Consider the following 18,212-nt stretch of genomic DNA (forward strand, 5'->3'; position numbering starts at 1 on the left):
TTTAGTGTTCTTTTTAGAGGCTGTAACTCAAAATAGTCCCAAAGAATTTTATTTAACTGAAACCGGTTTTTAGTGTTCTTTTTAGAGGCTGTAACTCAAAATAGTCACAAAGAATTTTATTCAACTAAGTTGGATAAAAAACCTAATTGTCTTTCTTGCTTTACCTGAAAAATTACTTGAAAATTAGGATTCACTTATACTATGACTGTTGGTACATGTAGCCAAGGTCAACCTAAAGCTCACTGTGAAGCCAGGGATAGGTTAGAATGCCTGGTCCTACAGTCGCCACCTCTCAAGTGCTGAATTACAAGCTGTGTGTTGCTTGGAATGGAACCACAAGTCTGTACTTGAGCCCACATGTTCCACATTTTAATAATTTAAATACACTTTGAAAGAAATAGGACACTTACTCCTTAAAAGTTAACTGTCAGTAATTTTTATCCCTTTTCTCAAGACTGTAGAAAGAAATGTGCCTAAAACTTATCATAGACCTTAGGGTTTCTTACTTCCTCTTTTCAGTTCCTTGTTCTTAACTGGAACAAACTTTTACTAACTTAAAACCACATAAAGAATTAATGTGGGGGGGGCTGGATAGATGGCTCAGTGGTTAAGAGCATTGCCTGCTCTTCCAAAGGTCCTGAGTTCAATTTCCGGCAACCACATGGTGGCTCACAACCATCTGTAATGAGGTCTGGTGCCCTCTTCTGGCCTGCAGACATACTCACAGACAGAATATTGTATACATAATAAATAAATAAATATTAAAAAAAGAGAATTAATGGGTTTTAAAGAAATCAGATATAAGTAGTGCATGCCTATACTTCCCACACTAGGAGATTGAGGCAGGAGAATTGCTACATGTTTGAAGCCAGCTTACAGTAATGGAGAGTTTGAGACCGACCATTGTAGACTAACTTAACTTTAAAAAAAAAAAAAACAAAAAACCTAAATTAAAACACACACACACATGCCAGGTGGTGGTGTCCCATGCCTTTAATCCCAGCACTTAGGAGGCAGAGGCAGGTGAATCTCTGTGAGTTCGAAGCCAGCCTGGTCTACAGAGTCGTTCTAGGACTACAGAGGCTACACAGAGAAACCCCATCCCCCCCCCAAAAAAAGCCAAAAAAAAAACCCAAAACAAACAAACAGAAAAAGAGTCCATGAAGTTTTTTTAATTCCAGTGCTGTGTCTAAGGTGGTGGCACACACCTTTATCATTTTGTGTATGTGTATGGGTGTTTTGTCTGCTTGTGTGTATATGTGTATCTTGTATGTTCAGTGCCTTTAGAGGCCAGAAGGACTAGAGTTGTAGATGGTTGTGAACCACTGTGTGGTTGCTGGGGACCAAATCCAGGTGTTTGGGAAGAGTAGCCAGTGTTCTTAACCACTGGGTCATTTCTCCAGCCCATGAGGTCTTTATTCAGTATGTAAAATTACTTCAGAATGAATCCCAAACCTAATTATCAGTTAATAATAATAATAATAATTAAAATAATTATTTTAATAATTGTATAATATTAATTTAATTAAATTTAAAATTTAATAATTTTAAAATAATTTAAAAATTCTTAGAAGAAAACAAAACAGAGTTTGGCAGTGATTTAATCATAAACAGAATAATCTTCTTTTAAGAGGACAATAGGCTTGAATAGACATTTCTCCCAAGAATAATAGATACAGCGGGCTAATAAGAATCCAGGTATGGGGGCTGGAGAGATGACTCAATGGTTAAGAGCACTGACTGCTCTTCCAGAGGACCTGAGTTCAATTCCCAGCAACCACATGGTGGCTCACAACCATCTATAATGAGATATGATGCCCTTGTCTGACATTCAGGTCGAACATTGTATATATAATAAATAAATCTTTAAAAAAAAAAAGCTGGGCGCCTTTAATCCTTGCACTCAGGTGGCAGAGGCAGATATATCTCTGTGAGTTCAAGGCTAGCCTGGTCTACAGAGCTAGTTCCAGGAGAGCTACGACTGTTACACAGAGAAACCCTGTTTAAAAAAAAAAAAATAGAAAGGAGGCTGGAGAGATGGTTCAGTGTTTAAAATGCTTGCTGCTTGCAAAACCACAAGTCAGTTTCTAGAACTCATGTCAGACAACCTTCAGTTCCAAAGGATCTTTGCCCTCTTATGGACTCTTCAGGCACTCACATACATGTGCACATAATATACTTAGATGCATGTACCACAAGTAAAAATAAATCTTTAAGACTTAAGAGGGAGCTAGGCGGTGGTGACACATACCTTTAATCCCAGCACTCAAGAGGTAGAGACAGGTGGATCTCTGAATTTGAGGCCAGCCTGGTCAACAAATTGAGTTCCAGAGCAGCTAGAACTGTTTGTTACAGAGAAACCCTGTCTCATCCCCGCCACCATCAAATTAGGAGGGATCCCAGAAGAAGAAGAAAACAACTTTAAACATAACTTTATGAAAATGATGGAGGCCTTTAAAGAGGAAATGAAAAACTCCCTTAAAGAAATGGAGGAAAAGACAAACAAAAAATTGGAAAAAATTAATAAATCCCTCAAAGAAAACAAACAAACAAACAGGAGAAACACAGTTCAAGACTTGAAGACTGATATAGAGGCAATAAAGACAACACAACTGGGGGAATTCTGGGTATGGAAAATGTGGGTAAACGAACAGGAACTACAGAGATAAGTATAACCAACAGAATACAAGAGATAGAAGAATCTCAGGTGTTGAAGATACTGTAGAGGAAATAGACTTATTGATCAAAGAAAGCATTAAATCCAACAAATTCTTAACAGCTAAGCTTTCTTTCCACGGCTGAGCTTCCATTGCTGGACTTGAGCTTCTCTTTTCCCCTGCAGATGCTCTTATATCCAGGGATAAACAGTAGTACTTTCTGTTAGAAGAGGCTGACGACCTAGCTAATTTGAAGGGCGCGGTGTTTTATTCTCGGGCTCTTTTACTGTTCTCTTCACTATCACAGAATTACGGAAGTGAGCCTGCCTAGCCCAGATCTTGGAGGACAGTTTGAACAAGTGTCTAAAATAGGGGAGACCCATCTCCCAGAATGAGCTTCTCAGTGAGTTCCAACAACTTGTGGTATTACTTACTTCATGGGGTTTTATGAAGAATAAATGGCACTAGCAAGGCTTGAGTGTTGGAAGGGTGGAGCAGCCTAGCCACCTTTTTTCATCAAACATGAGTTTTACTTCAATTAAATGAGAGCTCAAAGTAAATGCAGTAGAAATGTCAGTGACCTTGGAGGAGAGGTGGTCAGGAGTGCTTGCCTTTGCTTTTACTCTCTATGGGACTGGAAGGATGAGTTCTAGGGTAAAACAGATGAAGTAGCTTGGGATTCACTGCACTGTTTTAAGTGAAGGAGGAAAATCCTTAGAGGCTGTGTGGGAATCTGGCATTTCCTTCTGACTTCCGAGCTCCCTGTTTATGTTTTCATTCCTCTGTCTCAGCTCAGAGAGGCCACTGCTGGGAAATTAGTTCTCAAACAAAAACATATTTCAAATCTAATTTCAAATCTAAGGAAATGTCAAAAGCATCTTTCCAAGCCCAGAGTGGTGGCTACCACCTGTAATTCAAGCATTGAGAAGCTAGAGATTACATCTCAATGCTAGCCTGGGTTAGATAGTGAAGCCACATCTCAAAGCAGCACAAACAAGCAGAAATCCTCAATCTTTTTAATATTGCTATAGAAGATTTAATAATTTACAGAACTGGGACTAAAAGATATTTAGGTAAAACAAGTGACTCAAGGGACTTCCAAGTTTTAGTCTTTTCATAGCAAAAAAATCCTCATGTTCTTCACGTATGACTAACTCATGGTCTACCTAGGCCCTTCTACTTGTGCTCATGGTAAGCAGACTGATATAGGAATATAGCATGTATGATTGTAAGTATGAAGGAGCTAAGTACATGTCAGAGTTACAAATTAGAGAACACAACAAAAAACTTTTTAGTAAGAAGTCACTATATTTATTAATCTGAAACTTAATTTTGCTTTATGTGTGTGTGTGTGTGTGTGTGTGTGTGTGTAGATGGAGTTTCTCTGTGTAGCCCTGACTGTCCTGAAACAGCTCACTCTGTAGACCAAACTAGTCTCAAATGTAACATGAGGGCTGGCTTGTTGGGGTTTATGTCCTGCCCAGTTCCCCACAGCCGGCAAGCCCCAAGGAAAATCATACAGAGATCTCCATAAGTTATAAAACTGATTGGTCCATTAGCCCAGGCTACTTATTAGCTCTTATGACTTACATTAACCCATTATTCTGATCTATTTTAGCCATATGGCTCGGTACCTTTTTCAGCTGGCAGGTCACATTCTGCTTCCTCGTTGATCTGCGCAGGACTGGGGGGGAATCACCTTCCTTCTTCCCAGAATTCTTCTGCTCTCATTGCATCATTTCCATTTCCTGTCTGGTTTTCCCGCCTACACCTCCTGCCTGGCCAATCAGTGTTTATTTAAAACATGATTGACAGAATACAGACAATTCTCCTGTACCACTCAAACTCAGAGATCTGCCTGCCTCTGCCTCTGGAGTGCTAGGATTAAAGGCATATGCTACCACCACCTGGATTAATTCTGCTTTTTTGAATAAATATTGGTGTACACTGCAAAAATCCAAAAGAATGTAGTTATTTATATCTACTGAGATATCTTGCTCCTGTTGGTGTATTTGTTTTATTTCCTCTCTGCCCTACGTCAGCGTTCGTATGTATTTCTATATAGCCTTCCAGCTTTGCAAATGTAAGCAGAAATATATCTATCCTTCCCTCACTGTTGCCATCTCCAAAAAGAAAAAAAAAAGTACATACTGTCCTCTAGTTTGTTTTACCTAGCAGTGTATTGCTCAGTGTAGAGTGTAAGTCAGTGTTGTCACTATAGCAAAATACCTAATTGCCTTATAAAAAGAAGAGAAAGGAGGAGGTTCCACTCTATGGTCAGTTATTCTAACTACTTTGCACTTGTGGTAAGGCAGTACATCATGACAGGAGCATGTAGTATAACAAAAACACTTAAAAAATTAAAAAGTTAAAGGGAAGGGCTGGGGCCCCAGACTCACCTTCTAGAATATGCCCCCAGTGACTCAAGGAGTTTTCACCTGGTTCTGTAATTTCTTAACGGAGCAACCCATGTTCTCATGCCTTTAATACTTTGGACTTTTGGGGTACATTCAATGATAAGATATGGTCCTGGACCATACCAGTCTTCCATATATGGGTGAGTAGTCTGTTGCTATTGGAGATAACAAAGCAGTGATAGCCTTGTGTATGTCATTTTATCCGGTTGCGGTTGTATCTGCAGGATTCCATCCAGGAAATAAAATAGCTGCAGCATCTTGGATTGGGTGAATAGACTTGTGAGTTTGATAAACTAAGGGAGCATCATGTTTCTTTAATAGTAAATCTGATGCTAGCATTTATAGTAGTTGACTGCTGTGTGTCATGAACTTAGTAACTAGAGTTAATACTCATCACTGTTTTGGTAGGTGATAGATTTTTATTTTTAATTTTATATGAGTTTTGCTTGCTTGTATGTATGCACACTTTGTGTGTGACTAGGACCTGTGGAAAACATTAGAGGCTATCAAATCCCTTGGGACTGGAATTATACATAATTGTGAGCCATTTGGATGCTGGAAATCTAACCTGCATCCTCTCTAAGAACAGCAAGTGCTCTTAATAACTGAGCCATCTCTTCAACCCCCTTTCTCTGTTTTTGATTAGGTTACTCATCTAATTAAGTAGTATTAGAGTCTCCTGTTGACGGCCTGTGCGCCATTAGTGTGATATAATTATGTGATGGTGTAACGAAGCTAGGTAAACTTTGAAGACTGTGACCTGCATTCTTAGCCAAATGCGTTCTAGATCTATTTACACACTAGAAAAGAATCTTGCAGCTGCTGACAGCAGGGAGCAGAAAGAACTCTGTGCTGTGCTGTAGAACAGTGTAGAACCGTGATGAACAGAGCGCAGAGAAACTATGACTTATTTTCAGCAGGCTGAGGGACAATTTTAACTTTGCTCTGTTTTCCTGAGAAAATAACACTTACTTGGTAAGTATGACTTAAAAAAGGTTATTTTATAAAATTCTGTGTCACAGTAGGAAAGGAACACTGAATGTGCTGTATCTGCTTAAGTGGTTCACTCCTGTGAGACAAGAAAACCTGGAAGGTGTAGGGGGCTGCTTTGAGGAAACCTAGGAGGAACTCTCTATTCCAAGGAGCTTGAAACCTATGCCCTGGTTGCTAGATGCAGCAACTCATCGCTTGCATCGCTAGTAGTCCTAGCTTCTCTGGATGCTGAGGAAGAAAGGTCATTGAATATAGAAGTTCAAGGGCGGCTTGACCAGTGTAGCAGTTCTTCTTCTGGGCTTATCTAATGAAATAACATCAAGAGTAGACTAGGGATTCCATGTTTGTTAAAACACTTCACCTAGTTACTTTCTCATTTCAGATTTCTTTTGTCCCAGGGGTTACTTGGTTGTAAAATCAACTTCTCACCTGAAAGTGGCATTGTATTTCCTCAATCCTCAGAGATATATTCTTTTTTTTTTTTTAGTTTTACTCATTTTTGTATGTGTGTGTTTTGCCTGTGTGTATGTATATGCACCACTTGTGTTCCTATTGTCAGCAAAGACCAGAAGAGGGAATTGGATCCCCTAGAGGTAGAGCTACATATAGGTGGTTGTAAGCTACCCAATGTGGCTGCTGGGAACTGAACTCAGGTTCTCTGGAAAAACAAGTGCTCTTAACCAACTAGCTATCTCTCTAACCTGGTTAATTTTATTTTTAATTATGTATGTGTGGGTGTGTGTATAAGTGAGTGGAAATGCCTGGGGAGTCCAGAAAGTGCTGAATCCTTTAGAGCTAGAGCTACAGATAGCTGTTTGAGCCACCTGGTCTGGGTACTAGGAACCAAACTTAGGTCCTCTGCAGCAGTAGAACATAAGTTTAACCTTGGAGGCATCTTTTTCAGTCCCTGACTCTAGTGTTTTTAATAATAGATAACTATGGATATAGTCCAGCCTTGCATGTTCAAAGCTATAGGTTTTATCCCCAGCCCTGTTAAACAATTGCAAAATGCCAAGTTTTTAATCATGAAATTTATTTTAAATCTCTTCATAATTTTGTCGTTTAATAGATATTCTTCACAGCAAATCTATAAACAGATTGCTGAATTAGATCAGTACAAAACAATACAAGGAAGTATTAAGTGGTTTTCCTAACTCCATAAGCAGCCAAGTATCTGTAATTGAAAAAGAGATGCTAAATTGGATGTGGCAATACATACCTATAACCTAGCACTTTGGAGGCTGAGGCTAGAGGATCATGAGTTTAAGACCAGTGTCAGTCAACTGTATAACAAGTTCAAAGCTAGCATGGGCTGCATATTGTTCCCATGTTCTCTGTTTTCCCTCGGTCTTACTTAGTTGGGGCTTCTGTTGCTGTAATGAAAACACCATGGCCAAAAGTAACTTGGGAAGAAAAGGGTTTATTTCCGTTTACAGCCTGAGGTCCGTTGTCCAAGTTAAGTCAGGGCAGGAACTAAAGCAGAGTCCTGAAGGAGTGTCACTTACTGGTTTACTCCTCATTGCTTTATCAGCCTGCTGCATGTTTGCTGTTTCTGTTTGGTTTGGTTTTTTCTTTTTCTGGCAGGGTGGTTTTGGTTTTTTGTTTTTGAGACAGTCTCTCAATATGTATCTGTCCTGGAATTCTCTTAATGTAGAAAACCAGGCTGGCCTTGAATTCACAGAGATCCCTAAGTGCAGGGATTAAAGATGTGCACCACTGTGCTCCAGCTTGCTTTCTTATACCACTCAGGACCACCTGCCTCAGGGTGTTACCTCATACACACATAGTGTGGGCTGGGCCCTCCCATATCAATCATAAATCAAGAAACTGCCTTACAGACTTGTTGTGGGCAATCTGATGAAGGCTTTTATTCAGTTGAGGTCCCTATTCCTAAATAACTCTAGCTTGTGTCAAGTTGCCAAAAAGCATACTCTCTAAAAGAATAAAGGGGGCAGAAAATACTAAGCCACCTTAGGTCTGAGTGCTGCCTTCTGATCATAAGCCTAATTGAAGGGTACTTGGTACTTTGCTTTCTACCCTCATCCTTTAGTCCTGATCTCTTAGCCTTGTCCATTTTCTTTCTTCTATAAAATGATAATTTAGAAGTTGGGTGGGTGGGCTGGAGAGATGGCTCAGTGGTTAAGAGCATTACCTGCTCTTCCAAAGGTCCTGAGTTCAATTCCCGGCAACCACATGGTGGCTCACAGCCATCTGTAATGAAGTCTGGTGCCCTCTTCTGGCCTGCAGACATACACACAGATAGAATATTGTATACATAATAAATAAATAAATAGTATTAAAAAAAAAAAGTTGGGTGGGCATGATAGCCCATATAATCCCAGCACTAGAGAGGCAGAGACAGGAAGATCATTGAAAATGTGAGGCGAGCTTGGTCAAAGTGGATTGAATTTTAGGCCAGCCAAGAATCCACAGCCAGACCATTTGTCCAGATGTAAAATGTCTGTTTAAAAGACTTGTGCTCATTCCTGTCTGATGTGGTAGTACTGATTACTTCCTGTTTGCTAGACATTGCATTTGCCATGTACCATCCTATTTTCATTATTGCAATGAGAGCTGATGACGTTTTAAGTTATAAAGTATTCAAAATTTATAATTTCTGCAACTGAAACAAGTTAATAAAACACTTACGAATTTCTTTTGTCTTTTAAATCTCCCACACATGCAGCGTACCAGTAATGTTCGGTCCACATTTTTCAAAGACTGTTTATATGAAGTATTTGATGACCTGGAGTCAAAGATGGAAGATTCGGGAAAACAGCTCCTTCAGTCTGTTCTCCATCTGATGGAAAATGGAGCCCTAGTATTAACTACAAATTTTGATAATCTCCTAGAACTCTATGCAGCTGACCAGGGAAAACAGCTTGAATCCCTTGACCTTACTGATGAGAAAAAGGTAAAATGTTAACCAGTAGTCTTCTCTTAGGGTAATGGGTTTTATCTTCCTCAGAAAATGTGCCTTCTGTAGCGGAAGAGTATCAGTAATACTTTCACATTGCTAGGACTAAGATACCCCACAGAAACCAGCTAAAGGAGGAAAGGCTTCTAGAAGCTCACTAGTGCAGGGAGCTTTAGGCATCACAGTAAGAAGAGCACAGTGGAGAGGCTCCCTTTTGTGGCGCTTGGAGCATGTGGTAGAGACCATTCACATCATAGCAGAACAGAGAAGAGGGTGGACCAGAATTGGGACCAGGTTATAACCTGGTCTATTTTACTGGGAAGACCCCACCTCCCAAAATAGCATCATGAATTGGGGGCCAGCACTTAAACCATGAGCCTGGAATGGACATCTCCAGTTAAAATTATCAGTGAGAAAGAAGACTGCTTTCCTTGCTTGTACTTTTGTGTTGGTTGGTTGTTGAGGTAAAATCAGTATACATACAATAAAACACAAAGATTTTAAAGTTATGAGTATTGATAGTTTTGCCCAGTTGTAAGGGTGAGGTTAGTCATTTGAAGAAACTGGAACAGTGGTTCAGTGGATTGGCTATCTAACCAGACTTTGGGAGTTTCCAGCCAGTGAGGCAAAGAGAGAAAAGAAGAATGGGAGTGAGCTGTGAGATGGCTCAGTGGGCAACACCATCAAGCCTAGTGACCTCAGGTCAGTTGCCAGGACCTATATGATAGAAGGAGAGAACCAACTTCTGCAAGTTTTCCTCTGACCTCTGCATGTGTGCCATGATGCTACACCCCCTCCCCCAACATACACCATGTGCACACATACACACACACACACACACACACAGATTTGAAAGGTGTTGATGAAGAGATGATTCCTTTACGGTCATTTTCATTGTTTTGTTTCCTTAGAACCTGCCTTTTTGCCCAGCTTAGTTAGTACCCAGATGAATAGTCTGAATAGATAAACGATTCCCTCGGTGCCACAGGCCTGCCTCTGCTAGGGTAGTAGCTGGAATACTACTTTGATTGGGACCTGGGACCCAGTTGAACAAGGTGTGCTGGTGCATTCCTGTAATCCCGGTACTCATAATGCTGAGGTGAGAGGATTTTAAGTTGAAGGCCAGTCTGGGTTAAATAATGAGCAAAAAAGAATGAAAATAAGCTGGCTATAGTGGTGCACACCTATAATCCCAGCACTCAGGAAGCAGAAGCAGGTGGATCTGTGTAAGTCTGAGGACAGCCAGGGCTTCACAGAGATATTCATGAGGGAGAGAGGAAGAAAGGATGGGAGGATGGTACCAGTGCTTGAACCATCACCAGAGGAAACTATCCATATTGGGTTGCAAATGCTGACAAACTGTAACTGCTGACAGTGACTTTCAAAGAGAAGTCACTAGCTTTTGTTGCCATCATTCCCAACAGTTCAAACATAGGAACTTGGGCCCATCAAGTTTTTGAATTCTTGTCCTTATGATAACATGAAGTTGGACAGTTATGTCAGAAGTCTAATCCTCAGGCAGCCTCTTACACATTGTGACTTTGAAGCAGGTGCTCGCCTTGCCATCCTGTCGAGCTATGTATGTATTGTGCAGGTTCTGGAGTGGGCTCAGGAGAAGCGGAAGCTAAGTGTGTTACACATCCATGGGGTTTATACCAATCCTAGTGGCATTGTCCTCCACCCAGCTGGATATCAGAACGTGCTCAGGAACACTGAAGTTATGGTAAGTGGTGCTGATCTAGCTGTGCTTTCACTCCTGCAGACATTTCTAAGCATATTCTAAATATTAACACGGGAGCATTTACTTCTCATAAATCCAAACAAGAGGAAAGTTAGACCTTACTCCCTTGTGTTTTATCCCTCAGTTTGCATGCCATCCTGAGAAACGCAGATAGTTTACTTCAGGTGTCAGATCAAAGGACAGGTATTTATTTACCTATGCTTGGTGATCAGCCAGCAGATGGCACTCTCTCATTGGCATCACCTTCACATACCAAGAATATAAAAGTTTCCTTCTTCATTATTTGATTTCTTAATAAGTCCATGTCCAAAATAATTTAGGCAGCTTTTTAAAAAGCTCTCCAGTTACAGGACTGGAGAGATGGCTCAGTGGTTAAGAACACCGCCTGCTTGTCTAAAGGTCCTGAGTTCAATTCCCAGCAACCACATGGTGGCTTACAACCATCTGTAATGAGATCTAGTGCCCTCTTCTGGCCTGCAGGCGTGCATGTAAGCAGAGTACTGTATACACAATACATAAATAAATAAATAAATCTTTAAAAAAATAAAATTAAAAGCAGTTACAGTTGGGACATAGATTATAAAAAGGCTGTCTACTTATTCACACTTAACTGTTTACTTAGAAAATGAAAATCAAATTAATTGGATGACAAAATGGAGGTTTTCTTCTTTGAGTTTGTTGATCTTTGGGGGTTCAAGTTTTGAACTTTTTCACATATACAAGTTTAAACTGGAAATGTTTCTTGGGTCCAGCTCAGTGCTACAAATTTTCAGAACAGAGTCACATGGAATCTTTACAGGACGGAGCCAGAGAAAGACCAGGAAACATGATGCTTTCTGAAGTATAAGGGCCATATCCTTCCCCAATATTTACTATAAATATATCCATCATTGATATTGTGTGTGTGTGTGTGTGTGTGTGTGTGTGTACTATATGCACAGACACAAATTATGTATACACTCATGGTGATGCTTTTAGTAAGGTTTCTTTGACCATATCTATTTTTTAAAAAAAATATTTATCCATTTATTATGCATCCAGTATCTGCCTACACATGTGCCTGCAGGCCAGAGAGGGCACCAGATCTCATTACAGATGGTTGTGAGCCACCATATGGTTGCTGGGAATTGAACTCAAGACCTTTGGAAGAGCAGGCAATGCTCTTAACCACTGAGCCATCTCTCCAGCCCCCTCTTTGACCATATCTAATGACAGAATTATGTTTTCTGAAGACTAGTGGTTCAGTTTTTAAAGCAAGAAACATTTGAGGGCTGGTAAGATGGCCAAGTGGGTAAGGCACTTGCTCCACAATATGAGAACTTAGTTCTAGCCCTAGCACTGACATAAATGTCAAAGACAGTGGCATGTGTATATAATCCCAACACTTGGAAGGTAGAGACAGGGGAGCAGACTATCTGGGTCAGTCGAATCTACAAGTTAAGAGTTCAAATAAGAGACCTGCCTCAGTACATAAAATGGAGAACAATGGAAAAGAACTCCCAACGTCAACTTCTAGCCTCCACAGATTACATGTAACATGCATGTACACATACACATTCAAAAAACAAATAAAAATTTAAAGTTGTCAAATTTTTTCTCCAGAAAGTGAAAAGGGGTAAGATACATCAGAGACCCATTGGTTGTCTAATTAACCAAGAACATAAATCTAAAAAATTAAACTTGCAAGATCAGTAAACTGGTGCCAATGTGGTGAACTGTTTAAAGACAAAACAGAAAAATCAGTGAGATGACACAGCGGGTTAAACTCTTGTTGTGCAAGCCTTGCAGATTGACTTCAATCCCCTGAACCCATGTAAAGATAGGACAGAGAAAAATGAGTTCATAGTTGTCCTCTGATTTCCACTTGCATCCTGTGGCATGCAGTCATGTACTTAACGTCATATACACAAAATAATGTATATTTTTAAAGAAACAAAAGAATCTTCAGATGAATGTCAGATAAAAAGTAGTTTTAGATCAAGCATCACATTGTAATAATAACTAGGGAATCAAACCTTCTTGTAATCTCTTTCCCTCTTAAATTTTGATCAGTGAACCATTTCAGTCTGCTAAATGTAGCAGTTAAAGACTATTGACCTTTTTGCTTCAGCCAAATCTTTTGTCTGTCTTCTTTGTCAGTAATCTGTTGTTTTCTTTTCCTTGAAGAGAGAGATTCAGAAACTCTATGAAAACAAGTCATTTCTTTTCTTGGGTTGTGGCTGGACGGTGGACGACACCACTTTCCAGGCCCTGTTCCTAGAGGCTGTCAAGCATAAGTCCGACCTAGAACATTTCATGCTGGTTCGGAGAGGAGATGTAGATGAGTTCAAGAAGCTTCGAGAAAACATGCTGGACAAGGGGATTAAGGTCATCTCCTATGGAAATGACTATGCTGATCTTCCAGAATATTTCAAGAGACTGACATGTGAGATCTCCACAAGAGGCAGATCAGGTAAGGGAAGGTCAAAGAGCAGCAATCCTTTGGCTTTTTGTGTTGGTGAGGAATAAAATCGCTAAAGACCAGATGAGGATGTGTTGTGTCGACCAGTTTGCGAAGAGGAGAAAGTGTCACGCCAAAGTACCACTTTGATAATGGGAAATAATCATAATATATACCCTTGCAAATTATCATACACATAGAGAGTAAGAAAAACACATAAGGATTCTTAGCTTCAGGCCAGCCAGTTTTCCTCAGTAGGAAAAATGCACTTGCCACTCAAGCCTGCCTACCTGAACTCAGTCTCTTAGCCTACTATGGAAAGGAACCTACTCCTGAAAGTGGTCCTTTGACCTCCACACCTGTGCTGTGGCACATGCCTGCCCTGCTTATGTATCATACATACATATAATTAAAAAAATCTTTGAGGTACTGGAGAGATGACTTGTTAAGAGCACTTGCTGTTGTTCCAGAAGACCCAAGTTTAGGTCCAGCAACCATGTCAGGAGGCTCACAACTTCCTGTAACTCCAATTCTAGATCTAACTCCTTCTTTTGGCCTCCATGGGTACACACACACACACACACACACACACACACACACACACACACACCTACACACACAATAAATCATAAAATTTTGAAGATACTTAGTTCAAGTGAGGTTCAATTAAAATTCAGGTTTCAAAATGGAGATAAGTTACTGTAAACTTAGTTTATGAGGAAATTTCTTTCATGTATATATCAAAAATATCAGGACCTTTTGTTTCAGAAACACTACTGATATAATTTATCCTGTAAGAAAGTTTCCATAAAGAATAATGTGGTTACACACAGTTGAATTAAAGCTGGCAGTGTGACAGACCATGATGGTACACAGCTCTAAAGCACTCAGAAGGCTGGGGCAGGAGGATCAAAGGGCAGCATAGCAAGACCCCAGCTTGAATTGGGGGAAACCTGGGGGCCTTAGGGGAGGAATAAGGCCAGGTCTAGTGTATGGTCATTCGGACTCACCCACCCAATTATAAAGGAATTTTCTTGCTGTTCGTTACAGACTGTTGATAAAGAACCTGACTTTGTTGGTTAGTTTTTGGATTTTTCTTTTTTTCTTTCGAGGGGGGTTGTCTTATTTTTGGGTTTTGTTTGAGATGAACTTGCTTTGTAGACCAAACTGTCCTCAAACTCAAGAGACTTAACCTGTCTCTGCCCCCTGAATGCTGACCTTGAACTCACTGTATAGTCCAGGTTTGCCTGTAGCCAACTCTGAATCCTCCTGTCTCAACTTCACAAGTACTGTGATTATATAAACACACACCCACTCTGCCCAGCCTGCTTCAATATATATATATGTATATATATAATTTTACTTTATGTTCATTGATATTTTGCTTGCATGTGTATCTGAGGGTGTCTCTGGTATGGTAGTTATAGGCAGGTGTGAGCTGCCATGTGGTGCTGGGAATTGAACCCAGGTCCTCTGGAAGAGCAGCCAATGCTCTTAACAACTGAGCCATCTCTCCAGCCTTGCTTCTAACTTTTTGATGAGCATTTTTGTTACCAATTTGAATGTATTTTAGATAACACATTAAAATACAGGTGATCTAGTATATATTCCTAAATCTAATCATTCCCAGAGATGACTCCAAGTAGGATTCTAATATAGTAAAAATTTCTTTTGAGTTCTCTCATGGCAGTGCTTAGTAGGCTGAAGCAGGTTCTGGGCTAAAGTAGGAAACTTGTCTTTTATTTGTTTGTTTGTTGCTGGGTTTTTTTTGTTTGTTTGTTTGTTTTACTTTTTTTTTCTCTGTGTAGCTTTGGAGCCTATCCTGGCACTAGCTCTGTAGATCAGGCTAACCTCGAACTCACAAAGATCAGCCTACCTCTGCCTCCCAAGTGCTGGGATTAAAGGCATGCACCATCACTGCCGGGAGAAACTTGCCTTTTATTTAAAATGCTATTACTATAACTAAGCATCAAATGTTTCATGTATTCTTCCTCTTTCTCTCTCCAGAGGCTTAGAAAACACTTAGAAAGGCAAAGCTTTCAGGGTTTTTGTTTTGTTTTTTTGGTTTTTTGAGACAGGGTCTCCCTGTAGTTTTGGAGCCTGCCCTGGAACTAGCTTATAGACCAGGCTAGCCTCGAACTCACAACGATTCACCTGCCTCTGCCTCCTGAGTGTGCAGAGGCACACCCAGGAGATTATCTCTTTTGTGAAATGATCTGCCATCTTTTTCTTGAGAACAGTTTTTCTGGTGTCCCTCAGTGTGATAGACCTTTAGGCTGATGTTTGCAACATTGGGTTGAATTTTTCTTTCATGTACCCTGATTGCATAAACTGGAGACAAGCTATAAGCTCTTAAACAGTTAAATTTGATCTATACTAGATTTTTGTTTTTGGAGACAGGGTTTCTCTGTATAGTCCTGGCTGTCCTCAAACTCAGAGATGTGCCTGTCTCTTCCTTCAAAATGCTGGGATTAAAGGCATGCACCCCCCCCCCCAGCCTGTTTATTTTTAAATTAAAGGTTTTCCATATGGTCATATTGAAATTGCCTGTCAGGTAACTTCTAGTCTAGCAGAGCAGTTTTTCTTCATTTTGTGTGTAGTCAAGCCTGTCTTCCACCTATTATGCTTTATGTCTCAGTAGATACATGCTGATAAGATGTCATCAAGGGGAACATAAAGTGTAAAACATTGCTATATCAGCACCTATTTTAGTACAATGTTATTTCAGCTACTTAACCAATAACCAGTTTAACTAAATAACTGATTTCACCAATGCACTCTTTCACAGCTGTAAACAAAGCTTAATCTTGTACACTTTAAAAAAAATAAATAAAAAGTTTCACTCTATAAAAATACTTGCCTGAAAATAGCTGTGTAGCCCAGGCTGGCCTTCACTCTCACCTTCCTAAAACGTGCATCACCATGCCCTGCTTTGTATTTATTGGTTGTGTGTGTGTGTGTGTGTGTATGTATATATGTATGTATGTATGTATATACACACACACACCACATGAAATAAAGCTAGTGAGACTGAGGTACAGGAATTTTTAATTCAAACTAACATGCTTTTATTTACTTAAATTTGTATTTAATTCATATTGGGTGTACTTGCTGGGAATAAAGTAAGCAGCCACATTTTGTCTATGTAAAATGTTTTGGGAACTAGAGACACAGCTCAGTTGGATAAGAGCTCTGACTGCTCCAGAGGACCCGAGTTCAACTCCTAACATCTATATGATGGTTTACAACCAACTGTAACTCCAGTTCCGGTGGTTCTGACACCCTCTTCTGGCCTCCTCAGGCACCAGCTATGCACATGGTGCAGAAACATATATGCAGGCAAAATACTCGTGCACATAAAGAAAGTAATCTAAAAATTAAAATTGGAAAAAAATGTTAGCCAGGCTGTGGTGGTGCATGCCTTTAATCCCAGCACTTGGGAAGCAGAGATAAGCGGATCTCTGTGAGTTCGAGGCCAGCCTGGTCTACAAGAACTAACTCCAGGACAGGCTCCAAAGCTACAGAGAAACCCTGTCTCGGAAAGAAAAAACAAAAAAGTTTACAAGCAGTCTTGTAAAGTCTTATGAAGTAGTACACACTTAGAATTCTATAGAGGATCTGCAGCTGTAGCCTGCTGTGGTAACACAGTGAGATCCATTCAGACAAAAACCATCTTAGTGCAGTAAGGAACCCACTGCTTCTGTTTAGTATTGACAGTCTGAAAGTTACTCTTACCTCATCTTGTGTCATGTCATCTTTAGTTACACCCTGTGCCCTTAGCTCCCCTTAGTTTTCATTTTTGCCATTAATAGTTTTAGCTTTTCCAGGAACAGCCAGGATGGCTGTGGGTAAAGGCATTTGCTGCTAAGTTTGACGACCAGAGAATACGACTGTGTTGTATTCCTGCAATCCACACAGTGAAGAGAACCAATACCCAAAAGTAGCTCTAACTTGCGTGCGTGCGCGCACACACACACACACACACACACACACAAAGAAAAATGGAAAAAAAAATCCACTTCTTCACCTAATGTCTATACTAACGTTTTGTTTTTAGCAGGGATGGCAAGAGAAGGCCAGCTAAATGGTTCATCTGCAGCACATGGCGAAGTAAGAGGTATACTACTTCCTATTCTATCAGTCAGCAGAAAAACTATCTAGAACTTTTAGATTGTGGAAAATCAAAATTTGCCTTTCCTTACCTATTTGAAATTCTCTGAATCTGCTTTCTGGAAACTTAGGACTGTGTGACTTAAGCAAGCACCGGCAGTTTTAGATGCATAAACTTGTTTTGTGGACTTCATTCTTTCCCTTTTGTTTCCCCATAGGCTGTAGTACATGAACAAGCTGGAGACATCACCATTAGACCACGCTATGGGGCCTTCCTGTGGATGTGTGTGACAAGCAAACATACAAGAACTCAGAACAGCTCCCAGGAAGTACCAATACCCTAAGTTGAAGCTTGGGGTAGACTAGGGGTAGCAGCATTGCACCTTCCTTTCATGCTGGCTGTTTCTTGATACTGTTGCCTGGTTTAATTTAATACCCAGTGACATCAGGACCCAATGCAGCCCCTACCTACCCCAGGGCAGGACATGCTTGTCTACACAGCAGACCAATATGATGGCTCCTGGCTATGGTTGGCAGCTCTGCAGGACTTGGGGAGCAAGAAGTCGTGGAGTCAGTAGGCTTGTGTTGCAGTTTTGTACTCTATTTGGTTTTTTCAATTGAGCTATGGCTTTTTTAAAACATGACTTGAAGCTCTAGTTTTCTAGATCTTTTACAGTGTACAGTATTTTACATAACTGAGCTGTATTAAAAGCTTGTTCATTTACATGCCAGGGCCCTGGTTTTACATTTAAGAGTTGTTAAACATGAAACTTGCATTCTATTTTCATCTTAGGCAGGGTGATCTTTCTTAGGACAAGTTGCCAATTCCTCAGATGACTGTTAGTTCCTTTCATGCCCTTCTTGCCAAAAAGAAACCCAAGAATGAGTTAGCATTTTAGTTTTAAATCCTATATGTAAATATAGATCTAAGAGGCAA

At 40.1% G+C, this 18,212-nt stretch overlaps 1 protein-coding gene across 4 annotated transcripts in view; it reads left to right on the top strand.

Annotated features, from left to right (window-relative positions):
- Siral1 (SIR2 antiphage like 1) overlaps positions 1 to 18,001 on the top strand; it is a 47,272-nt gene extending 29,271 nt beyond the window's left edge. For 2 of the 4 annotated variants that reach the window (XM_048458747.3, XM_048458748.3), the window contains 5 exons: positions 8,754 to 8,981; positions 10,579 to 10,707; positions 12,892 to 13,177; positions 17,223 to 17,282; positions 17,494 to 18,001. In XM_048458747.3, coding sequence (XP_048314704.1) covers positions 8,754 to 8,981; positions 10,579 to 10,707; positions 12,892 to 13,177; positions 17,223 to 17,282; positions 17,494 to 17,507 — 717 coding nt within the window. In that variant the 3' untranslated portion in view covers positions 17,508 to 18,001. The remainder of the gene's footprint in view (positions 1 to 8,753; positions 8,982 to 10,578; positions 10,708 to 12,891; positions 13,178 to 17,222; positions 17,283 to 17,493) is intronic. The other 2 variants (XM_048458749.3, XM_048458750.3) reach the window with 2 other exon arrangements.
- The last annotated feature ends 211 nt before the right edge of the window (positions 18,002 to 18,212 follow it).

This window comes from Myodes glareolus, chromosome 4 (assembly GCF_982192425.1).
Source record: "Myodes glareolus chromosome 4, mMyoGla1.1, whole genome shotgun sequence".
NCBI classification, from domain to species: Eukaryota; Metazoa; Chordata; class Mammalia; order Rodentia; family Cricetidae; genus Myodes; species Myodes glareolus.